This window comes from Poromitra crassiceps, assembly GCF_964638095.1.
Source record: "Poromitra crassiceps genome assembly, chromosome: 10".
In the NCBI taxonomy this organism is placed as follows: Eukaryota; Metazoa; Chordata; class Actinopteri; order Beryciformes; family Melamphaidae; genus Poromitra; species Poromitra crassiceps.
The window spans coordinates 54,917,536-54,944,421 of record NC_139631.1 but is presented as its reverse complement, the minus strand read 5'-3'; the positions used below and the strand labels follow the sequence as shown (position 1 = coordinate 54,944,421).

The following is a 26,886-nucleotide window of genomic DNA, read 5'->3' as shown; positions in this document are numbered from 1 at the left end:
GTGCAAGGAAGATGTAATCTATTCCATTAGCAGGAGCTCATGTCAAATTGGTTACTTCTCCAAAACCAAACTGAACAATAAGCACTCTAAGCTTGGGTTTTCTGATCACATGGTTTTGGTGATTGTTGGAGAAAATATACAGTAAGTTCCATGCCATTTCCTATTCAATAAGCTAATAGTTGCCTAATAATTGCATACGCATAATTATGCTATGAGTTACCATGACATGACATTTCACACATATAGATTCACCCATGGCAGAGGACTTCTCCTTTTGCTGAGACCTTGGTCAGTGCATCGTGTTCCATAACAACTGATAACTCTCTCAGTCAGACTGAGACACATACACATTTCCAAGAGATCATCCCATTCCTCTCCCCCCTCTTTCCTCAGCCTCTCTGAGTATAAGTAATCAATGTCAACTGTCAGTCATCCGCTGAATATTTGGACTCTGTATAACGTATCAGAATGTGTACATTGAGATTCAGTCCTCTGACAATACATATTGACAGAGAATGTATGGTTTTTAATATACTTCTATAATACAGTTCCTGGACTCCTGGCTTCAATTCATTTGGTTTAGATAGGCTGTTATAATTATCACATTAGCGGATGAAGAGTGGAAATTCCATTCTCTAACAGTGATGTATCTGAAAATACCACAATATGTATCTGTGTCACATACTATAGCAACACTGTATCTGTATCACATACTATAGCAACACTGTATCTGTGTCACATACTATAGCAACACTGTATCTGTATCACATACTATAGCAACACTGTATCTGTATCACATACTATAGCAACACTGTATCTGTATCACATACTATAGCAACACTGTATCTGTGTCACATACTATAGCAACACTGTATCTGTGTCACATACTATAGCAACACTGTATCTGTATCACATACTATAGCAACACTGTATCTGTATCACATACTATAGCAACACTGTATCTGTATCACATACTATAGCAACACTGTATCTGTATCACATACTATAGCAACACTGTATCTGTATCACATACTATAGCAACACTGTATCTGTATCACATACTATAGCAACACTGTATCTGTATCACATACTATAGCAACACTGTATCTGTATCACATACTATAGCAACACTGTATCTGTATCACATACTATAGCAACACTGTATCTGTATCACATACTATAGCAACACTGTATCTGTATCACATACTATAGCAACACTGTATCTGTGTCACATACTATAGCATCACTGTATCTGTATCACATACTATAGCAACACTGTAACCTGACAATGTGCACAGTGTGCAGCAATGGCTTTAAACTACACATGAAAATAATGATCCTATAAATGTATTAGCATTAAAGGTACATTCAGCCAATAGAGTGTGGTCAGTGACTTGAAACCCCCACCCCCCACTGTCCTCTATCTCTCTCCTGTAGTCCTGCAGGCAGGGCGGATGTATCCCTGCAACCGTAACTTGTAAAGAGGGATGGAGGCATTGGATTCGGGGTGAAATAATACATAGTCCTTTCTAAGCATCGCGATCTGACCTTCCATTTCCCAGAAAATGTAAACTTTTCTCTGATTGGATAGTTTGAGGTCGGCGACAACTTTTATCCAATCAGAGAAAAGTTGACATTTTCTGGGAAACGGATCGCGATGCCCATAAAGGACTATATGTCTTTTTTCACCCCGAATCCAATGACCCTATCCGTGAGTCTCTACGAGTTACGGTTGCGGAGATACGTCCGCCCTGCCTGCAGGACTACAGGAGAGAGATCGAGGACAGCGGAGGGTGGGGGGTTTCAAGTCACTGACCAAACACTCTATTTCAGTGATTGCTATCAGAATATAGAGCCATTTAACACTTATTTTAACACAAAAACATCGCTGAATGTACCTTTAAGGTGTTTGTGGCTTTTGTGCTACAGATGTGGAAGTGACACAATGATTGATGATGAGGAGTCAGATTGTTGGATTATCACTTTTGGCAACGCTTAGAAATGCAACACTATCATGAAATATGAAGTCCTTAATTTATCTTTCCCAAATGTAGAGTTAGGGAATAAATGCAAGAGAAAGTATCGATTATTTGTATTGGCTATTTAGTCAAATACACACAAACACACAAAAGTGTGATTTTGAGTTTTGATTCCGTGAATGACATTTTTGTTGCAAGCCCCAATCAAATATGTGCTGAAGCAAGCAAATACTTTTGTGCCTCTCCACCCTAAAGTTGCTCAATTGTGCTTAAGTGAAAAGGCCTTACAACCTTTGCTGAAACCCTTCCAACCTCACAATGAAGCACCTGGCATGCCTGGAATACTAATCCCCGTGCCACCCGCTGCACTTTGTGGCTCTGCACCATTTAGCATGTCTAATATATGCTAATTTATACAACAACCATTTCTGTAATATATGGAAATGTAATCGGGAACTGTTATGACCACAGGATTGCAGCCAACAAGGTGGTTATCGGTGTTGAAGAACCATCGCAAACACTAGTACAGCCTTGACGACATACATTTATACGTACATACATTTATACGTACATACATTTATACGTACATACATTTAAGTGTATTTTCTCAGCCACATGTCAACAAAGTATGGTGCTGTCAAGTCAACAGGACTGTCTTGCTCATATTGCCTTCACACACACAAAAGTACTGTATATACATATACAGTATGCACAAGTTGCCCAGAAGAATTTTGCATAATTTGCTGAGATATGACTTAAGACCTTGAAAGATCAGTATGTAAACAGTGTAAACATGTAAACAGTGTAAACATATGACTAAAGACCTTGAAAGATCAGTATGTAAACAGTGTACAGAAACTTTGTAAGAAATGCCAGAACAGGTTTGGGGCTGTATAGCTGGAGGCATGCATAGGATTTCCTCCCCAGATATGGAATTCAAACCTGTCGTCGTGCAGCATTCAGTACAAAGTACCATTTTAAGCGTTTTCATTCAATTATAATTAATTATATTATTACAGCATCAAAAACTTGATTCTGCAGCTTCCACATCGTCTTCAGACGATCTGAAGTTGACATTATTACCTCCACTAACAGAGTTTGCCTGCTTGTTTGTTGGTCAGTGGGATGTCTCAAAAAGTTCATATAATGAACAATGAACATATCAATATCTCAAAAACGGTTTTGTATGAAAATGTGTAAAAAGGTTGGTCATTGACCAAGGTTGGCCAAGCTTCTGATAAGCGTATTGTCTTAAAGTTGAAGTGAACCGGAGGCGAATGCAATAGCACAAGCGTCGGAGACTGAAAACAAATTGAGAGGCGGACCATATACGTGTCGATGATTTGATTTGACAATTCTGTCGACTGGCTTTGGCATTGGTCAATCATGGCGTGTTCCACCCCCAAATCGAGTGGGATTCAGCGTGTTGTCGTGCTACGCGAGTGGGATCCGCGGAGTACCAGGCAGCCACTTGCTTCATGCGGAGCGAGCGGACAATCCGATGCATGGGTGCTGCCCGCCGCCTGAAATCTCCGAGGGGCAACCCCTGACAACCACGCTCTCAAGCGCGCGCCTTTTACGCTATTTCTGTAAATACATAGCCCTGGAATGCCAGTTACATTTCTTTGCATTCTTAGAGATTATAGTTTTTGTTTTTTGTTCATGTTTCATGCAATTGGCCAAGTTAGTAGTTAGTTTATGGGATAGGAATTCTGCCAGATGACAGGCAATAGGCGCCATTTTCTACTTCATTTGGAAGAGAAAATTATCCTGAAATGAAGATTTGATTGACAGCTGCATGTCGTGATATGATTGGTTGAAATGGGGTAGAAATTCGATAGTACTAGGTGACGTCAGCAAACTGTAGATTAGTGTTATCAATGAAATCTTGAAAAATGAACTTTTGATGTGAAAAAGTGTGAAAAACTAAAGGAATTAGATTTTTGCATACATTATTAAATAGGTGCAGTGCATACCCAGGTATTTGAACTAAAAGAAAAGCAAAGTCATTTTTGGGTTCAGCTCGACTTTAACTTTGTCATTTTTAGACAAATTGATGAATGAATGAATGAATGAATGAATGAATGAATTTATTTGACGTGTTTTAAACATTGATCAGCTTAGGGAGGCTAAAACAAGCTACACATACATGTAAACATGCATTAAAAACACATCAATCATAACAGAAGAAAGCCTCGGGCTTATTTCCATTGTGGTCCTTTGGTGTTTAAGAGATGTAGGAAAGAGCAGAAGACATAGGAAAAGTAGACATGAAAGGCAAATTCACGACTTCAGTCAAACATACAATAAAAAACTATCGAAAAAAATACAAATTCATCAACGCCGAATATAGATTCAGTGATCCTATAAAAATAAAAGGTTTTGGTTGCTTGATAAATAAAATGTATTGGTTGTTTGGTTGCTTGATTGATTGAGTAAATAGTCCAATTGAAGGATTTATAATCCTGCCATCCATAGCCTGGCAAAATATCCAGACTAAGGTGGTGCATGGCTCTGCTCATGTAGCAGGCTGTGACACAGCTCTAGGCTTGGCCACAGATGGAGAGAGGCAGTCCCATCTGATTCACTTGCTCTCTATCTGTCTGTCGGCTTGTTGGCACCATTTCAAAGCCAGTCAACCCATGAGGCTCCTCTCTTCAGTCCATAGACATGAGAGGAGCCTCCATGCAAACAGGAGACAAGCTGTTATGTAACTTAAGCCTGTCTGAATGATGAGAAGTGGGGGTGCCCATCAACAATGTCCCTCCAATGCCTGTTCCATGCCTGATCTGTTCCATGCCTGATCTGAGGTCTGGACTGGACCTGTGTGTGTGTGTGTGTGTGTGTGTGTGTGTGTGTGTGTGTGTGTGTGTGTGTGTGTGTGTGTGTGTGTGTGTGTGTGTGTGTGTGTGTGTGTGTGTGTGTGTGTGTGTGTGTGTGTGTGTGTGTGTGTGTGTGTGTGTGTGTCTTTTATTGTTTGAGGAAGACATTGATGAAGTCTTGGGGGGTTCCAGGGAATAAATTTATTTTATTCAACATTCATGGTTTTTGTTGTTCAATAAACAATCCATTAAAGTTCTGCTCACAAATAAAGTCAAAAACGTAATTTTTTGCTTAATAATAATAATAATAATAATAATAATAATAATAATAATAATAATAATAATAATAATAATAATAATAATGCATGTGAGCTTTATTTCTGTTAATTCACATTCATTCCCATATTGATTCACTTGGAAAGTTTCGAACTTTGAATGTTGGGAACATGCAAAAAAAGATGTCAAAATCTCTAAAATGCCTGAGCTAAACTTGCCATGGTAAATATTCCATCCTAGCAAACGCTGCCTTTTTCATGGGAATGTGCTCATAGCTGGATATGTAATTCCTGGGCTGATTAACAGCTTGGTGGTTGTCCAGGAATGCCATGGTTAGGTTTTGTCAGGACAGCTAAGGCAAAGAAACCTGTATGTTAAGCTTCCTTAGTTCCTGGTATACCCCCCAGTTATCCGGGATTGCCATTGTTAGGTTTTGTGAAGCCAGCTGTCACAAAGAGATGTTGAACTGGCCTTGTGAGACAGGCCCCCGGGCCAAGCCAAGAACAGCAGAGCTGTCGGCCCCCACAGGAGACGTTTGGTGAGGACAACAACAGAACAGGGGCCAGGATCTTGCCACAGTACCAGAGGACTGGCAGCTCAATGGCTTTCTGTTGGTGGCATGGGGAGAACATGGCATGGCATGTGTTCAACACTGTTCAGCCTCTGACAAATAGTCATGAGCTGGGGAGGACGGGGGCATATAGCCTACAATGGGGGGCTTCCCCTGGGGGGTGGGCGGGGGAGGGTTCTCACCCAAAGAACCAGAGACGGGAGGTAATTAAGTACACATACTCAGTTACTGTACTTAAAGTGACACCAAACCCCTCACAATCATAGATCTCAGTTCTGACATTTTTAGAAAAATGCCTATTTTGATGATCCTGGATTCAGACTTTAGAATCCGCCCACTCCACATTTTGATAGTGCAGAGCTCTCTGCATGCATGGTGTCATACAGAGAGTATCCCCCCGCCTCCTTCTCTGACGCTGTACACTGTGCAGACAGCAGAGGAAGGGAGACAGAGCTAGAGAGACACATAGCGATATTTACAAATTGTGAATTTTAAAATATGTTTCAACAATCCGAGCCAGCAGTCCTTTGCATCTATATCCTATCTATATATCTATCTATATCCTTTGCATCTATATCATATCTATATATATATATATCTATATCCTTTGCATCTATATCAAAGCAAGATATTAATATATTTTCTGACATTTTGACATTTCACTGGCTGGCTCTCCATTGGAGAAGGAGAAGGAGAAGAAGAAGGAGAAGGAGAAGGTGTGCAATGCATTTGACATTGTAATGAAACGTGACCACCATGGAGCTTCACATTTCTCCACTCAAATAAATAAATAAATAATGTTTGGAGACTGGACCCAGCAAAAACCCTGTATGGTTCCATCATCTCCCAATCAACTAACCCAATTGAAGGAATACAATGTTGGCATTTTGCACGTCTGAAAACCAGGACAATGTACAATATCTTTTTTTTTTTTTTTTTTTTTTCCCCCGATTTTTTATCCCATTTTATCCCCCGTTTTAGTGCTCATTTGATTACTCAATCCTGGTTGCTACTCCATCCTCTGCCGATCTGGGGAGAGCCGAGACTGATTCCATGCATCCTCCGAGACATGGGCAGTCAAGTCAGCCGCTTCTTTTCACCTGCCCGAGGGAGCTTCACTGGTAGGACATAGCACGTGGGAGGTTCACGCTATTCCAACCAGTTCCCCTCCCTCTGAACAGGCGCCCTTAACGATCAGAGGAGGAACCATATAAGCAACCAGGATGTTGCATGTTTTTGTGAAGGGGGTTCCTATATGAAGGAGACCCCCGGGAGGCACGGGGAGAACATGCAAACTCCACACAGAAAGGCCATTTTGCCGACCCCACCCGGGCGGTGGGCACTCGAGGACATGCGGACGGGCACGCATTCCTTCAGTGTTCACATCGGTCCAGGTGGGAATCGAACCCGCGACCTTCGAGCTGTGAGGCGATAGTGCTTACCACTGCACCACCGTACCTCCGACAATGTACAATATCAACGTAAATTTGAATTTACTATTCCATAGTAGCCTACTAGCCTTTATAACCATTTTTCCAGTGACTTTTACCGTTATGGGTTAACCCTAACCCTGGTGTAATTTTTGATTGTGTGATCGACAGACTCTTCCAACAGCCCTTCCTATTGGCTGGTGACTCGTCGGCTCGGCCTTCCCATCCTGACCTATGCAGACTCAGTTCTGGGCCAACTGGAAACTGAAGGATCCCACTGGGTGAGTAATGTCTTTTTGAATGACCTTATCCTACCTAAATATCCATAGCCCACAGACCTTCATTGTATAAGATTCTAACATTACAATAAAACTGCATTTCTAAATTTCTATGGTTGACATGGAAAATAACTATTTTGCTGTCCCTCCCTGGCAGTGAGAGATGTAGGGGATTTCTCCTAGTTTCACTGTTGGTTGAGAAGCTGCTGGTCCAGGCATACAGGTATAAGCACTGGGAGCTGTGGTGTTCCTCCTCTTGTCCTGTTGTATCTGAACTTCAGCCTGACTTTTCTCTGTCGCCTCTCTCTCTCCTCCCCTCTCTTTATCCCTCCTGCACTTATGCCTCCATCCCTTTCTGTGTTTCTCTGATTAGTGTAGTGATTGGTTTCCTTCTCTGAACTCTTCACAGGGTTAGGGTTAGCCTAACCTCTAGCCTCTAGTTAGGGTTAGCCTAACCTCTAGCCTCTAGTTAGGGTTAGCCTAACCTCTAGCCTCTAGTTAGGGTTAGCCTAACCTCTAGCCTCTAGTTAGGGTTAGCCTAACCTCCAGCCTCTAGTTAGGGTTAGCCTAACCTCTAGCCTCTAGTTAGGGTTAGCCTATAACCTCCAGCCTCTAGTTAGGGTTAGCCTAACCTCCAGCCTCTAGTTAGGGTTAGCCTAACCTCCAGCCTCTAGTTAGGGTTAGCCTAACCTCCAGCCTCTAGTTAGGGTTAGCCTAACCTCCAGCCTCTAGTTAGGGTTAGCCTAACCTCCAGCCTCTAGTTAACCCTAGCCCAGCTCTGGAGGTGACGCGACCTCACCAGCATACAGAAGGGTCTCCTCAAATGCACCCCATCTCTAAAGAAGATGAAGGAACCTTTTGAACTCATGAACAGTCAGTCAGTTCAAAGCAAACATAACATCATTTGTGAATAGTGATTTCTCTAATGACATGGACATGCTTCTAAAGCAGCTTGGAAAAGGAATATTTGCTAAAGATGATTAAATGCTTTGAAGCCGTTCATCGCATTCTCAACAATGTTTTCCACTTTGATTTGAAGGAAAATTATGCCTTTCTTGCCTTTCTCACAATAAGCAAGTTGGACCCCATGGTGTGAGATATCAATATTATGGTGTGAGATATCAATATTATGGTGTGAGATATCAATATTATGGTGTGAGATATCAATATTATGGTGTGAGATATCAATATTATGGTGTGAGATATCAATATTATGGTGTGAGATATCAATATTATGGTGTGAGATATCAATATTATGGTGTGAGATATCAATATTGTACAATGTTTTACATAAGCCGGGGCCTGTTGTAGACAACATGTTTTGCCTGTGTTTATGTGCCTTTACAGCTCAAACCGTTTGGTACCCCGTGTTTAGAGTCCATTACTCCTGTGACCTTCCAGAGTTCTGTACTGGTGCAGTGGTGCCATACAGACAAACGGACCTGTACCCTGTACTACGAAGCTATCTTAACAGACCCGCGATCTGTCACTTTGATCTGGTTTGACTGAACAGGATCAAAGCTATCTAGTTTAACGATACTACGACGCTGGTTTTCTACTCGATAACTGAAGCTGGCTTTATCTGGGATCTGCCTGTGCACGCGCACGTTTTTCGCTCGTGCGAACGCGAAAGAGGTGCGCTAGCCAATCACATTATGAACAGCTGAGTTGATCCACGCCCACACCCATTTCCACACCCATTTCCTCGTTCAATGAAAGCCAGTGTGATCAGAGTTTTAGCGGATATTTAATGTAACCTATGTCAGAATGAAAATCCGCGTTGGATATAGTCTGCTGAAGGACTGTCTAAAGCTGCCGCTTGTATTCACATCAGTCATTTCGATTTACTTTGATCAGCGATTTCTGTCTCCTACAGCTGCTTTGTGCGAGTTTAATGTAAATGTGTAATCTCAGTCTATAAATTTCCACAATCTGTAAGCCTATTTAGACCATAGATTTAGAAACGCATGCTCAATGAATAATGATCTCTATCACTCATGTGTGTGGTTGCACTGATCGAATAATTCATATATAAAATAATGATAATGCTGATGCCTAGGCTATAAAAGAGAAAACTGCTGAACTGAATTGAGACGATGCAGGCATAGTTTTCATTGATAAAAACTAGCCTATTTTTGCTCATATATTGGCATACAGCCTACAGGACACAGTTCCAGCTGAAACATGCAAGAGCAGCCTGCATATTTAGTATTGGGGCTATCCCATATTTATCCCATATCTATATTATACAGTATGTATAGGCTTTTCTGGCATGTAGGAGAATATCACCCTCACTCCATTTGAGGCTCCGTGTATGATATGCGCTGCGTGATTAATGATAATATTTCTCCACGCATCGTTCAGCTGTTAAGACATAAAGTGGTAAGTAGGCTTAATTTAATTATGTAGCCTACAGAGCCACGAATGTTTTTCTTGTTCTATTCTCAGTTGACTGCAATCTATTTTTCATATGGCGATCTTATATGAATGGTGAGTGACTCCAGAGAGCCGATTATATGGGTCTGTCATGGATTTTGATCTTATCCTCTGAAGCTAACCTGGTCGGGACCAGGTTAGCTTTGCAGCATGAGTTGCCATGGTGATTAGAAGTTAACTTGCTTTGTAGTACGGCTAAACCAGGTTCAAACTCAAACTTACTCGGATAAGGCATTAATCTAGCTACGTAGTACAGGCTTCTGGTAGACGCCAAAACCAAGGGAGGACATTAATGGGATTGTTTAGATTACCTTTGGGACAGCTAAAATTATATCTTTGGATGGTTCCATGACTGTGGGGGGAAAAGTGAGTCTGGAGCCCTCGTTCAGTTCTATTTATATTGATTGTCAAAGCTGTTAATAATGAATCATAAACCCTGTGGGGTCATTTAATGTTGTGCTTTAGTGAGTTGTTGCTCCTGTGTTGTTGTTGTGTTGTGGTTGTGTTGTGTTCCTGTGTTGTAGCAGTCATACATACAGTAGCAAGGCTGACGAGCACCTTAAGTATTCTCTATATGTAAAATGCCTCAATGATGCGTTCGACCTGGTCATACTGTAGAGTAGGTGTCCACCGGTGGTGTATCAATGGTCAAGTCGTGACATTTTCACGACCAATTCAGATGCTGGCTCGTTCGATGGGTAGGATTGCACCTAATGTGGCCTGTGAAGGCCTAAAAACGTGAAATGGGCAGTTATATCGGCAAAATTAGGTAGATTGGTGTAAAAAAAGATTTCCAACCTATGTGCAACGTTTGGCTGCTGTGGGCCTTATGGTTTCTGACGTGCAAACTGTTTTACAGAAGGAGAAGAATAAACAGCAATAACAATAGGGTTTAAACCCTAATAAACCAGGGTAAAAACAATAGGGGTTCCCCCCTTCGGAGCTTGAACCCCTAATAAACTGAGCTGCTGCTCATCTGGCCTGGCCGCTCTGCTGCTGGTTCCAGTGTGCCGCTGCTATCTGGGGCTGGGCGATACATGTCAATTCAGTTCTTGCTTATTTATTGGCTCTTTTCGCCTGATAAGTAAAATACATAACCTGATTGCTGAATTTTACTGTCCCCTGTGACTATTCATGACCATATCGCCCAGCCACAGTATATTCTATCTGTTCTGCTCTCCTCTTCCCCCGTTCCCACCTCCTCCCTTTCCCTGTTCGCTCCTCCCCCACATCCCCCCTCTCCCTCCCCACCTCCTCCCTTTCCCTGCTCTATTCACCTTATGTTCAGACCTTACAGTGGGCCAAATTCTTCCGGGTCCTTTTAACACTTCCGGCGGTCACTGCGCAAAATAAGAGTTGTTTTTGGAGCGGACAGTGAAGGGGTAAAATAAAGAACGTAGCCTACTACTTTGAGCCGGTTATCATCAACAATGACAAGCACTTTCTTGTAAAACATACCTGGACTCCAACAAAGAAAGCTTCAGATAGTTGTCTCTCCTCCGAGGCAGCGTGAGCCACTAACGTCAATAAGACCCACAGACGTTAACGTAATTCCCTAGAATGCGAAACTTAACGAGCCAGTTACATGGCGTTGCATTCTTAGACATTGCCGTTTGCTTTTATTTGGTATGTTACATACAATTGGCTAAATTATTAGTTAATTCAGAGTTAGATGATATTGGAGCAGCGCAGCCATTTTTTATTTTATTTTATTATTATTTTTAGCCGGAAGTTTTGATACGGCCACACAACCGGGTCAAATGGGCGTGGCTACATAAGGTGAATAGAGCCAGTTGATAACATGTTGGATAGGTGTATTCTGGGTTAAACAGTGCCAAGGTGATAACATGTAGGTGTATTCTGGGTTAAACAGAGCCAGATGCAGTGTTTCCCCTACCATTCTAACAGCGCCCCCGCCAGGCCAGGATTTTTTTTTTCTGCTCTCCCCAAAATTCAATAAACTTTTATGGCATATTATTATAATACAACAATACTGGTGTTGACAGTAATAGAAGGTGCCAAATCATTCAAAACAATAAACATTTTGCTTTTAGGAGCATTGTGCCAGCGTGCAGCGCTGTTCCAAAACGTGTCAACGTGTGTCGTTGCCTGGGAAACGCACATCCCATAATACAACTGTTCGCATCACATCCCATAATAGTATGATGATACTTGAGATGCCATTGCGAACATAGATGTGAACAGGTTAGCTAAAGGTTTAGCGTCGCCAGCGAGGGCCCCCACCGTTACGTTTAGAAATCCCTCCAGGTCTGAATTTCTTTCTAGGGGAAACACTGAGCTGATAACCAGCTACGTAAGAATCGTCACCAAATGATCACCAATGATGCCAGCCAAGAGCCAAGACAAAAAGAGCCTATGTTGAGCTGGCTTTGAGAGACGGGCCCTTAGTAAAGGGAGGAGGGATTTACTGTAAGAGTTGAGAGACGGGCCCTTAGTAAAGGGAGGAGGGATTTACTGTAAGCGTTCAGGCCCGTAGCCAGGGTTTGAGAAATACCGAGGTCATTCAGGCGCACGTGGGGGGCCCAGGGGGGGCTGTGCATCATCAACATCACTTACAGGGGAGTTACTTACCCATTCACTTCAATAGAACTGTCCCCAAAGTCTAGCCCCAATCTAGCCTCAATGCAAAATCTGAATGTTGTGAGTTATCTCTCTTCCTTCTATAGCACACAGAGAGGAAGCAAATTGTTGCATTTCCGATCAACTGTCGCATTAAAACATCAATGACAGATGAATAGATCTGGGGACCGGAGCTATTTTTCAAAAAAAAAAAAAAAAAAAAACTTTTTTTTGTGTGGAAAATACCGAGGTCATGACCGATGATCGGTATCCTCAATGGTAGCTACGGGCCTGTAAGCGTTGAGAGACGGGCCCTTAGTAAAGGGAGGAGGGATTTACTGTAAGAGTTGAGAGACGGGCCCTTAGTAAAGGGAGGAGGGATTTACTGTAAGAGTTGAGAGACGGGCCCTTAGTAAAGGGAGGAGGGATTTACTGTAAGAGTTGAGAGACGGGCCCTTAGTAAAGGGAGGAGGGATTTACTGTAAGAGTTGAGAGACGGGCCCTTAGTAAAGGGAGGAGGGATTTACTGTAAGAGTTGAGAGACGGGCCCTTAGTAAAGGGAGGAGGGATTTACTGTAAGAGTTGAGAGACGGGCCCTTAGTAAAGGGAGGAGGGATTTTCTGTAAGAGTTGAGAGACGGGCCCTTAGTAAAGGGAGGAGGGATTTAAGTGGATTAGAATGAAAAAAAACTTAGAGGGGAAAGATATTAGGCTGCTTGCCACAGACAGAAGCAGAAACCAGCGTTCAACTATTTTCACAAGTAGGCTATTTACCGGTTGACTATTTAACATCAGTAGGCTATTTACCGGTTGACTATTTAACACCAGTAGGCTATTTAGCATCAGTAGGCTATTTAACATCAGTAGGCTATTTACCGGTTGACTATTTAACACCAGTAGGCTATTTAACACCAGTAGGCTATTTAACATCAGTAGGCTATTTAACCAGTAGGCTATTTACCGGTTGACCATTTAACATCAGTAGGCTATTTAACATCAGTAGGCTATTTAACCTGTCAGACTGGAAACAAGAGCTGTATGCTGTGAAGTAACTATGGCCACAGATAGAGGCCCTGTTCTTCACAAAGCATGCAGTGGGTGGAGTCATGTGTAGGCTAATTAAACGGCGGGCTGTAGGCTACTGGTTGACCAACAATAGATGAGATTGTAAATAGTGGAATGTCTCACTTATTGCATTTACGACAGGCATGCAACTGCACGTTACTCAGACTATTAAAGCACTGAAACCCCACACTGACATAGAGACCCCACCACCAACCCCCCCCCCCCCCCCACCACCACCACCACCACATGAAAGTAGCTACTGCTGGACTGCAGTGCATACGTTACCTCTGCTTCCTTCACCTGAATGTTTTTATTTGATTCTCTTAGGCTGGCTTTACACGGTGAAACTTGCACGCAACTTTAGTTGCATGAAACTTAGGTGAAACCAAGTTGCAAATGAATTGCATGGTATAAATCCTTCTGCAACTCACTTGAAACTTCTGTGAAACTCAGCCGCAACAGTTGCAAAGCTCTCAACTTTGTGGAACTAGTTTCATGCAACAGCCAATCAAAATGATGAGAACCAGTCAGCTGATCACGTAGGCTCTGGCTGTTCGCAGTCTCAACAAACATACATGTCATGGCAGGACGGGACAGGCAGCGAAAATGCACCAAATAAAACCGAAGACGGTCTCTTGAAAAACCGATACAACACCTCCGAGTCCGAATTCATATTTTCCAGCGAGAAAACGATATGAAATACGATACAAAAATGCAGAATGACAATTCTCACTTGAAAAAAGAAGAAAACGATACAATAGATGAAAAATGACCAATCTAGCTAGCTAGTTTTGCTGGAAGAAACTGCAAAGTTGCACGAGACTTGATTATTTTTGAATTGCTTTGTGTAACTGTGAAGTTGCACGGAAATTGGGTTGCATGCAACTTGCAACCTGCAACTAGTTGCGTGAAAGTTTCACCGTGTAAAGCCAGCCTTACTTGATATTCTTCTCTTACAATAACTCAGGACCTTCTCATTTGTGTCTATAATATTGTATTGCACTGCACTTTTGATTTTAAGTCATTTTATCTCTTGATGGGTCTTCTGATTATTGATGTTGACCGATGCGCTGCATGCTTACACAAAGTCAAATTCCTGGTTTGTAATCTGATTACCTACTGTATGGTGACGATACAAAGTAATTGTAATCTGATTACCTACTGTGACTATACAAAATTATAATCTGATTACCTACTGTGACGATACAAAGTTATAATCTGATTACCCACTATGCCGATACAAAGTTATAATCTGATTACCTACTGTGACGATACAAAGTTATAATCTGATTACCTACTGTGACGATACAAAGTTATAATCTGATTACCTACTGTGACTATACAAAATTATAATCTGATTACCTACTGTGACGATACAAAATTATAATCTGATTACCTACTGTGACTATACAAAGTTATAATCTGATTACCTACTGTGACGATACAAAATTATAATCTGATTACCTACTGTGACGATACAAAATTATAATCTGATTACCTACTGTGACGATACAAAATTATAATCTGATTACCTACTGTGACGATACAAAATTATAATCTGATTACCTACTGTGACTATACAAAATTATAATCTGATTACCTACTGTGACTATACAAATTTATAATCTGATTACCTACTGTGACGATACAAAATTATAATCTGATTACCTACTGTGACGATACAAAATTATAATCTGATTACCTACTGTGACTATACAAAATTATAATCTGATTACCTACTGTGACTATACAAAATTATAATCTGATTACCTACTGTGACGATACAAAATTATAATCTGATTACCTACTGTGACGATACAAAATTATAATCTGATTACCTACTGTGACGATACAAAATTATAATCTGATTACCTACTGTGACGATACAAAATTATAATCTGATTACCTACTGTGACTATACAAAGTTATAATCTGATTACCTACTGTGACTATACAAAGTTATAATCTGATTACCTACTGTGACTATACAAAGTTATAATCTGATTACCTACTGTGACGATACAAAATTATAATCTGATTACCTACTGTGACGATACAAAATTATAATCTGATTACCTACTGTGACTATACAAAGTTATAATCTGATTACCTACTGTGACGATACAAAATTATAATCTGATTACCTACTGTGACGATACAAAATTATAATCTGATTACCTACTGTGACTATACAAAGTTATAATCTGATTACCTACTGTGACGATACAAAATTATAATCTGATTACCTACTGTGACGATACAAAATTATAATCTGATTACCTACTGTGACTATACAAAATTATAATCTGATTACCTACTGTGACTATACAAAGTTATAATCTGATTACCTACTGTGACTATACAAAATTATAATCTGATTACCTACTGTGACTATACAAAGTTATAATCTGATTACCTACTGTGACTATACAAAGTTACTGTCATCCTCACTAATCTGAGGCTGTGGGACATGTCAGTGATTCTCAACCTTATACTGCATTTGCACACAGAGCAACAGAGCCCCCATTTGATGAGGTTTTATCCCTCAGATCCAAATCTGAGAATATTTCTTCTGATGCTTTTGTCCAGAACTCCTACAGACATTGTGTCTACAGACAGAACTCCTACAGACATTGTGTCTACAGACAGAACTCCTACAGACAGACAGAACTCCTACAGACATTGTGGTCCCGCTCAAGGACCCCTGGTCGTCCCCCAGACCCCACGTTGAGAAGCACTGGCCTAAAGCAAACTCACTCACGTGGATGGATTCCTCACATAGTTTCAAATCTGCCCTGATGGATATTCAGTCATGTAAGCTATGCAGATAACAGCACGTTCCAGATGTCAGACAAGTGTTTAGGCAGGTGGTCAATTAAAAAGTGTTGACTATTATTACCAGGGGTGAGCAGTAACAAGTTACAAACTATACACAGGAGAAAATAAAATAAAATAAAAAATAATCTCTAAACGAACAAATATTTTCTCATGTTCCTTTTTTAAACTGTACTTGCTCATGTAGCCTATATTTTTGAGCCAGTAATCTATTGTTTTTACTTCCCTACATGTGTCACTCTGGGGCAGAGGAGTCATTCTTTATGGGAGTAATTTGTGGGCTACTTTTACTTGAGTAGCCGACAGCTTTTCAGTAGCCTGCCTGGCTCTTACCTTCAGTGTCATAGGTGTTTTGGAGGATGTCGTCAGTGTCCAGTCTGTCCTCGGTGGGGTGAATGGGATAGGTCTTGATGGTGTACTGCTCCGCCGACAGCACGTGGTACACCCCCTCCAGAGTGAAGAAGCAGTTCCTCTCCTCCTTGTCGTCTTCGTACACCAGCAGCGCGCTCTTCCAGGCGAAGTGCGCGAACATGGCGCTGAAGGTATCTGCCATCTTCAGATAGGAGGGCGCCAGGCGCGTCAGGTGGGAGTACTCTGTGAGCTTGTTGCTGAACCCTGTGGCCAGCGCGCCTGCCGTCAGCACGGGCACGTCCCAGTGCCCGGCCAGCCGCACCACGGCCGCCGCCGCGTACTCGCACACCGGCCCCAGTATCAGCTCCGGCCGCCGGGCGCACGAGCGCTCCACCAGCGCGAACAGTGCGGCGTTGGCGCAGTCCGAGCTCTCATAGGTGATGTGGAAGGTGAAGGCGGAGTAGCGCGCGTCCGCCGCCAGCCGCTGCTGCGCGTAGCGAATGGCGGGCGCGACGCGCGCAGAGGAGAACAGGTAGGAGGTGTTCTGGGGCAGAAGCACCAACACCTCCACGTCCTCCTGCTGTAGGCTGTTTGTCCTCCAGGGCTTCAAGAGCAGCAACAAGTACAAACACAGTGGAGTGACGTATGGCATGATGCCACCTGAAAGCTTCAACTCCGTAAGCTGTCAATAATAATAATAATAATAATAATAGTGATAAGTAAATTAAAAATCTAAATAAATAAATAAAAAAGAGCAAAAGAAACAAAGCTGTCAATAAGCGTGTGCAATAGCCTAGAGAGATGCTCTTCAAAGGCTTGTTTTTCCAAGTTGGCGCCACTTGGTAGTGCACATGTAGCCAGTCACAAACAGTCACAGTTAAGCCTTCCGATTGTTAAATGATTGTAATTGTCTTTGAATAAGTTGTTGAGATGTAGGCTGTGTTTGGTTCTGCATTGAGAGTTCCTCCTGAGACGTCTGGCTGAGATGTCTCCTGAAGCCTCCTGTGGTGATGTCTCCTGTCCTTGTGCAGTCTGAGCAGCCTCACACACACATGCACACGCTGCCGGGCTCGCCTCGCGCTGGCTCTGCTCACACACACGCTGCCTGGCTGGCTCGCGCTGGATCTGCTCACACACACGCTGCCTGCCTGGCTCGCGCTGGCTCTGCTCTGGAGTTTTGAAGCATCTTTTCATCACGATTCCTGCGTGACGTCATCTCAGCGCTGCCAGTGCCAAACCACCTCCTCCTTAAAGAGACACGCACCTGCAGGCTCACCAGACTTGGATGTATAAAGTGAATGCAATTTTGCGCAAGTCTAAAGAACATAGCGGCCTGATAAACTAGTTGGGTGGTACTCCGGCCGGGTACATTGTTGTGTTGTGTGTGTACGATCTTTGTGTGTTTTTGGCTTTTATTTTGAAGGGCTGTGTGTTTTGGGCTTTTATTTTGAAGGCTCGTATGTGTGTGTTTTTGGCTTTTATTTTGAAGGTCTATCGAGAGCCAAAGTGACCGCCTACTTCCTGCTTCATCTACAAACTAGCCGCGAAAAAAATATAAATGTGGTGAACAGCGAGAGACGGCACTTTTTGGTCCCGTTTGAATTGTGCCATGACGTCCACATGTAACTTTTGTTAATTTAGAAGATAACATTGCATCTCAAGAAAGTCACAGTTTGTTGTAAAACTGAAACGTAATGTTTAGTTTCATATGAAGCCGCTCACTACATCTCTTGTCTCGCACACTATACGTCACACCAATGGGAGAGACATCAATTATTGTTGTGTGTGTGTAGTCTTTCTGACTTATAACTTTATAACACACACACACACACACACACACACACACACACACACACACACACACACACACACACACACACTGTCTGTCAGGTCCCCCCTAAGTGCACTCCCCAAGTTTGAAGTTGATCCAACAAACGGGTCTCGAGATACACGATGGACAGACATATAGGCCTACTGTTAGAGCGCCCAACACACACACACACACAGTGATTGCATGCTCCAACGGATATCAGAACTACTATTTAATAAAGTGCCTTTGTCCTGGCACCATGTGTGTGAGTAGCCTACCTATGTATGGTGAAACTTTGTTGTGAATATCTTGTTAATATTGTAGTAATCCGCTCCCGGGATCATTAATGAAGGAGCCGAAGAGGCGAATACTTGGTGCAGTCTTTATTCACCCTCACACCCACAGCTTCTCGCGCCTAGCCACACTTGGCTACGCTCCCAGCTAGCACACACAGCTACTAGCTACACACACAGCTCCTAGCTAACACACCCGTCCAGTCGGCCCTCGTATCTTCAGACTGACCAAAACACGCACATTTCCCCGCCGACAAAATGGCCACCTCCCGCTCAACCAATCCCCAGCGAGCTAGCAACCCCCCGTGACTCCATGTTCCCTTCACGTGCATTACCTCCATTCACAGCGCGTTCACGTGCGGTAGGAAACCACACTACAACACCCCCAGCTAACTAACCCTGACAACCAGACAATCCCATGTTTACTGACAACCCCACATCGCTACACAGCCCCCCCTTTTACACAAACACTTGTCCCAAGTGGCACAGTAAACATGCAACACAACAACAACACAATAACACCCCACATCCCAATTCGTCCAAACCCGTCACATACATTTTTTTTTTATACAGACAATGCAACCACCACCAGAAGCCCACTAGTCCCACTCACCCCCCAGCGGGGTCAGTCCTCCGCAGGGTAACTCTCCTCAGCCCCCCCTTGTGCTCTACAGTCACCACATGCACGGCAATAGCTCCGCACATCCTCCTTGTGTTGGTTCCAATAGAAATTTTTCCGAACACTGTGGAGCGTCTCCTGAACCCCCTGATGACCCGGTCCCAGTCCCCTGTGAGCCCACCGTAACACTAATACCCGCAGGTGGCTGGGTACAACCGTCTGGACCCCCTTTATCCCGTGCCCTGTCCTCTCTAACAGCCCCTCTTTACCCAGACGCAGGTCGGTGAACATGTTCCACAGTCCCTTCGTGGTACCGGAAAACATGTGCATCTCCTCCACAGGGGGCCGGTGTCCGATCGCCACCCACGCGAGCATCTGACTGATGTCCGCGTCCTCCACCTGCCTGCGTCTCCACTCACCCACGTCGACATCCGTGATGTCCATGTCGTCATCCTCCAGGTCCACATCTGAACAGTACTCCTCTTCCTCCGCCTCTTGCACGCGCTCGTCCTCCCGTCCCCCTCCACCAGGGGGCGGTGTGTTCAGGTCAGCGGGGGTACCACAACCGGCCGCGATCTCCACCTCGGCCTCCTTCACAGCAACCGTGGGGGGTGTGGAGCAGTCAGGTTGGGCTGGCTCCTCCGGCGTTGACCCCTCTCGCTCACCCGGAGACACGAGCGTTGCTCTCCCGACTGTAACAGCGTTGCAGATGATGTCCTCTACCGTGGGGGTTGCAGAGCAGCTAGGCTCCTCCGGCGTTAGCAACACCCGTCCATCTGGACACACAGCCCACACTCTCTTGACCTGAATAACCGGCTCTGCACTGCTCCGCTGCTCCGCTGCCTGTTGCTCCGGCTGCTCCCCCGGCTGTGTGTCTCCTCCATTCCCCACAGTCTCAGTGCACTCTCTGGCTAAGTGCTCAGGTGAACGGCAACTCCAACAGAGTCTCACCTGCCCGCCGCCGGCACGTCTCTCTTCTCCTGCTGTCCTCCGGTCTCCGACAGCCTCTTGACACTCCCTGGCTAGATGTCCAAACGCACCGCATGACCAGCAGACACCCGGGCGCCCCCAGTACCGTTGCTCCGCGTACCTGGTTTGCCCCGAAGGAATGCTGTGACACCACCTCGCCAGATGACCCTGTGCTCCACAAGTCCAACACAGTCTCTGCGGCTCCTCCGTCTGCTGTTCTCCGCGCTGCGTGGCCCCCCTCAGTAGCTTCATAAGCACCTCTGCCCAGGCAGGCGTCGCCTCCAACAGCCGTCTGATCCCCTGCATCAGGCGGGCCTCCACGCCGGCAAGCACCGCGCTGAACTTCTGCTCCAGGCGGGCCTCCATGCCGGCCAGTACCGAGCTGAACTCCGGAGTCGGTAGCTCCTTTTCCCCCCCGTCCAACGACGAGGGTCCACCAACGCGCACCTTGCCACGTGGTGTTTGTAGTGTTAGCAGACACAGCTAACCTCGTATCAGCTAGCAGACACAGCTAACCTCTTATCAGTTAGCAGACACAGCCAACCTTTTAGCAGCTAGCAGACACAGCTAGCCGCCCACGCCTGGCCGATCCTCCAAGGCGTTAATTCTTGCTTCCTCTCCGCTCCACCTTCCCGCTGCTACCGCGCGAGGTGAGCGGCCAAAGTTCGTAGTCACTTCTGGACACCAATGTAGTAATCCGCTCCCGGGATCATTAATGAAGGAGCCGAAGAGGCGAATACTTGGTGCAGTCTTTATTCACCCTCACACCCACAGCTTCTCGCGCCTAGCCACACTTGGCTACGCTCCCAGCTAGCACACACAGCTACTAGCTACACACACAGCTCCTAGCTAACACACCCGTCCAGTCGGCCCTCGTATCTTCAGACTGACCAAAACACGCACATTTCCCCGCCGACAAAATGGCCACCTCCCGCTCAACCAATCCCCAGCGAGCTAGCAACCCCCCGTGACTCCATGTTCCCTTCACGTGCATTACCTCCATTCACAGCGCGTTCACGTGCGGTAGGAAACCACACTACAACACCCCCAGCTAACTAACCCTGACAACCAGACAATCCCATGTTTACTGACAACCCCACATCGCTACAATATATTATGGATATCTCTAGCAGCTCCCATTTTGATTGGCAGTGGAAAAAACTGTATTGTCTTTTTTCCCTTGGAGTTTGGAGGATGCGACAATCCAGAGGATTTATGTTTTATTTTTTATTTTTTTACTGAGTGCACAAAAACACAGCTCTAGTCAAATGTTTCTGTAGAACAGTAGTTCCCAAACTGGGGTATGTGTACCCCTAGGGGTAAGTGGAGGTAATACAGGGGGTACTTGATAGGAAAATGCAAAAATAAAAATAAATAAATCGTGACAATAAATGAAACGTTAACTTAAAATAAATCTGCTCACGAGGCACTAATTAAAACGCTTTCATTCCATTTCTTCTCTTGTCATGTTATATTCTTCAAAAGGGGGGTTATCATTCATTCATTGCTATAGTTTTCTCTGGCAGTTTTCTAAGCCAAATGCTGTAGTTGGGTAAAGGGGGTACTTGGATTCAGAAAGCAGGGAAAGGCGGTACTGAAGCCTAAAAAGGTTGAGGACTGAAGTAGAGCATCCCTACTATTTTAGAAGTTACATCTAACCAAGTGACTACGTGTAGTGTCAGATTCATATTGTGAAATAATATAAACAACTCACATCATCTACTCCACAATTAATGACAGTTTGAATGCTAAAATAACTGCCCTGCATTTATCATGGCTCATCTCCCATCAGCCATACGAGAACTTTTTACTTTGCTGGCAACTGGAGGGGAATTGGTTGACATACAAGCCAGCGTTCTCCACAGCTCTCATTGCACTTAAAAACCAATAGTCATTACAGTGCCTTTTATATCATGTTATGTTGGGCACAGTTCTGTGCTTTTTTTTATCCTACTGTAAGTGTTTAGGCTGTGCAAAATTACACCAATGAGTCCAATTTTGAGATATTTCACAAATTAAGGTAATTTAACTTAACTTCTAACTCTTAACCTTGTTGTCTAATTTAACAACATCTCTTTTAGCCATGGGTGCAGCTTAGTCCCAGTGGGAAGCTATTTATCCACAGATGCGTGCTCACTTCTAGAGACACTTCTGTCATTGACATCACGTACACGACCTGCATGGGTCTAGTTGGGTCTAGTCTATTGAAGAATACTTGACTACTGTTGCTGTTGTTGTTAATCTGATAAGGCCAGGTTTATGCTGGCTTTATGACTAATCTAATAGAGTGCCCACATCATGATGGCACATTGAGGAGTGTGCTTTGCCCTAATCACTTGTTGTGTCAGATATGAACCCAAAGCTGTTTTATAGCTGCAAATGGATCCAAGCTGGAAGCAGTGTTTTCCTGTCAATTCAGACCACTGATCAAGGAAGGAGCTGTCTTGTGTTGTCATGGTGTGAATCGACTACACTCAACATGCTTCTTCTCCCAGCAATCTGGTATGAGAGATATAGTGTCACAGCATATTTATAACAACACATCACACATAAACAATTGTTTAATTCAAAGGTTCTCACAGTTTTCTAACCAATAGGCGGTAACACTTTACAATACTGTAACACAAATATTGGGTAGTTACTGAGGAACAAGTCAGGAACGAACCATTAGTTCATGATTAGTTCATGAATAGTTAATATAGTGTAGTTACTTAAGAACTGACCATTAGTTACCATGTTAACAAACCAGTAAGTAATGATTACTTCCTTAAATTTTTTTCTTTTTTTTTCTTTCGCTAGTTCATGAGTCGTTAATGGGTAGTTCCTTAATGACCCTTGACGGTAGTTCCTTAAAGATCCTTAATGGTAGTTACTTAAGAACTTACCATTAGTTACCATGTTAATGAACCAGTAAGTAATGATTACTTCCTTATTTTTTCCCCGCTAGTTCATAAGTAGTTAATGGGTAGTTACTTAAGAACAGACTATTAGTTACCATAGTTGTTACTAGGGAATTAATCATTAGTTAATGATTACTTCACGATTAGTTACCATGTTTGTGCCCCCTCAAGTAAAGCAGGTGATCATACTTAGTTGTTACTACTGAATTCATCATTAGTTCATGATTAGTTACCATGTTTGTGCCCCCTCAAGTAAAGCAGGGCTTCATACTTAGTTGTTACTAGGGAATGCATCATTACCTCATGATTATCTTACCATTAGTTACCATCACCCTACCTATAACAAATAAATACAAGAGTTGTTCCAGGTGAGGTTTGAACCCTTGGCCCCAAGAACGCAAGATTATTAGTCTCTACCAATGAGCTATCTATTTGTTATAGGGTAGGGTGATGGTAACTAATGGTAAGATAATCATTGTCAGTGTGTTTGTGCTGTATTGTGTCAGTGGGTTTGTATTGAGTCAGTGGGTTTGTATTGGGTCAGTGGGTTTGTATTGTGTCAGTGGGTTTGTATTGTGTCAGTGGCTGTGTGTCAGTGGGTTTGTATTGTGTCAGTGGGTTTGTATTGTCAGTGTGTTTGTGCTGTATTGTGTCAGTGGGTTTGTATTGTGTCAGTGGGTTTGTATTGTCAGTGTGTTTGTGCTGTATTGTGTCAGTGGGTTTGTATTGTGTCAGTGGGTTTGTGTTGTATTGTGTCAGTGGGTTTGTATTGTGTCAGTGTGTTTGTGCTGTATTGTGTCAGTGGGTTTGTATTGTGTCAGTGGGGTTGTATTGTGTGAGTGGGTTTGTGTTGTATTGTGTCAGTGGGTTTGTATTGTGTGAGTGGGTTTGTGTTGTATTGTGTCAGTGGGTTTGTATTGTGTCAGTGGAGTTGTATTGTGTCAGTGGGTTTGTGTTGTATTGTGTCAGTGGGTTTGTATTGTGTCAGTGGGTTTGTATTGTGTCAGTGGGTTTGTATTGTATAATTTTCTCTTGCAGTTTAAAGCAAAAATGTTGTAGTGGGTGGTGAAGTGGTACTTCGATTCAAAAATCAGGGAAAGTGGGGTTGAGAGCTACTGTACGACACAATGACTGAAGTCATTAACATATATCTGTAAGTCTTAAGAGCAATCTTCGCCCTTTTCTATGCTGCTAGTGCCATCTGGTGGTCATTTCTTGGCCTTTGGTACTGCTGCTGTAACACATTTTATATTACTGTAACTTGTGTTTTATATCTTCCTTTCAACAACTATGATCACTACAGGTTAGACATGGTGATGCCATAGCCTGCACAGTAACATGTTGGATGTTAACCTCTCTTTTTTCCCCACGTGCGATGTGGGGAACACATGGGGGGAGCGTACCAATGTTCCCAGGGTCCAATGTTCCCAGGGTCCAATGTTCCCTTGAGGTTGTAACAGTCCTGGAAACACTTGGAAAGTCTGAGGCAGTCCTCGAAACAACCTCCCCCAGGTATGAATCTTAAAAATAAATAAAAGCTGTATTCGGGACAGCCCTACGGTAAATAAAGTTCTAAAGTAAACAACATTGTCTTAATATACTATGATTCAAGATACATGATACACACCTGATTTGTAAAAAGAGGCGTTTGTAATGCACAAACAATGCCTCTTTCCCATCTTAGTAAGGTAGATAACGACCTACAACCTAATTGTCACTTAAACGTCCTCCGAGCTGGACAAATAAGATTGGTCTCTAATCAGGGGTGAAAGTGGATTGAAGTTTTTGCAGACCCCAACCTTCATCGCTTCATATAGTTCTCCTCCTGCCCCCAGCTTCATGCATCCCTGAACACACACATCACATGTTTTAATGCCTGTATAGTGTAGAAATTAAAAACACTTGACCATATCGATACTGTATTGATATGGTATCGATACGGTATTGATACGGTATCGATACTGTATCGATATGGTATCAATACGGTATCCATACAGTATCCATACAGTATCGATAGCTTATCGATAGGGTATATCAAAGTTAGGAAACTATAGGATATTATAGTATATAATAGGAGTTGGGAAATTCGACGAGCTTTCCAATGGCGCCACCCCCGAGTCTGTACATCCTTCTGTTCGCGAGATATAAGCGTTTTACGATTTCGCCCGAAATAGGATATTCTAGGATCTTCTATGATATTATAGGCTTTTATAGGATGTTCTAGGATATTATAATCATTGTTAATGCAATGTCGACATTGGTTATTTATTTATGTTTTTTCAAGTTTTTTTTATGATTTCCCCCCCAATTGTACTTGGCCAATTCGCCCCTTGCTCCCCCAGTCGCTGCCCCACCCCCTCTGCCGATCTGGGGAGAGCCGCGTAGACACACACATGCTTGCTCTGATACATGTGCAGTTGCCAGCCACTTCTTTTCACCTGACAGCGGGGAGCTTCACCGGCAGGACGTAGCACGTGGGAGGATCGCGCTATGCCCACCAGTCCCCTGACTGACCAGAGGAGGCACTAGTGTAATGACCAGGACACATCTTTCCAGTGAGGGGCAAAACACGGTTTTGGTCTATATAGCTAATTTCACCTTTTCATAACAACTGTAGGGGGGTCAGTTTTTTATATAACTCACCCGTTTGGAATAAAATAGATGATAGAAAAGGGGGTGATTGACAGATGGCCTGTCCAGTGATCGCACAGCTTGCCGATCACGGACCAATAGCCATAGGCGGATTATGACATGATGGGCCCTAGGCCTGGATGCAAAGGGCCCCCCTCACAGTGCACATGCGCACAATTAAGGCCAGAATAATAACTAAGATGTACACTCACCTGCATCTCAACAGGATTTACAACACAGCCACCTGAAAACTCAAAGCCAACAGCACAATAACAAGAAATAAACTCACCTGTATCTAACCCAGGATTTACAGTGCAGGTACACTCAATCAAAGCCAAAAGCACAATAACCCCCCCCCCCCCCCGCCTTCAGCAACATCCCCCCGCTTTCACAACCCCCCCCCCCCCCCTGTGCCTTTATTACTTCTCAAACTAGTAATAATGTGAATAATCTGAGTGTATTTCATTTAAATGCATTGTCCAATGCTGGCGCCGTTCTATGGCGACACGGTTTTGCTCTCCGACTCTGAGAGCGAACCAAACAGAATTTCACACGTGATACTTGTACCATGGAGTGACAATAAATCAATCTATCTAAATCAATCTATCTAAATCAATCTATCTATCTATCATCTTATGGAACATTTTGTCAAAAATATAGGAACGGGGCCCTAAATACTGTAACAAAACAAAAAAACTGGTGCTGGACTAAAAGAGATTCAAAGTAAAGAAAGGAATTCATCAGTATTGAATAACTAAGTAGCCTATTTAGTATTTCGTAGCGTACATTATTATAAAGTGTTCCTGAAAAATATTGTTTCTCAGTAGTAAGGGACTAGTGAGAAATACACCAATGAGTGAAAAGTCTGACGACATGCCCTGCTCTCCCCTACTGTACATAAAGCAATCTTATTTAACCATTCGACTTCCTGTGTAATGTCTTGTCACTATATACAGTATGTATACAAGGTGACCATTAAGACAGTCAGACAGTTTCTGGGTTGATTTGTCTTACTGCCTGGTTGTGTGCCAGGGTGAGGCCT

At 43.4% G+C, this 26,886-nt stretch overlaps 1 protein-coding gene across 1 annotated transcript in view; it reads right to left on the bottom strand.

The window, feature by feature from the left end:
* The window catches only part of npr3 (natriuretic peptide receptor 3), a gene marked incomplete at its 5' end in the record, with an annotated part of 48,173 nt that extends 27,494 nt beyond the window's left edge, over nt 1–20,679 (bottom strand). The window contains 3 exons of the mRNA XM_083645506.1: nt 16,605–17,226; nt 19,540–19,647; nt 20,572–20,679. Coding sequence (XP_083501632.1) covers nt 16,605–17,226; nt 19,540–19,647; nt 20,572–20,679 — 838 coding nt within the window. The remainder of the gene's footprint in view (nt 1–16,604; nt 17,227–19,539; nt 19,648–20,571) is intronic.
* Between the last annotated feature and the right edge of the window lie 6,207 nt (nt 20,680–26,886).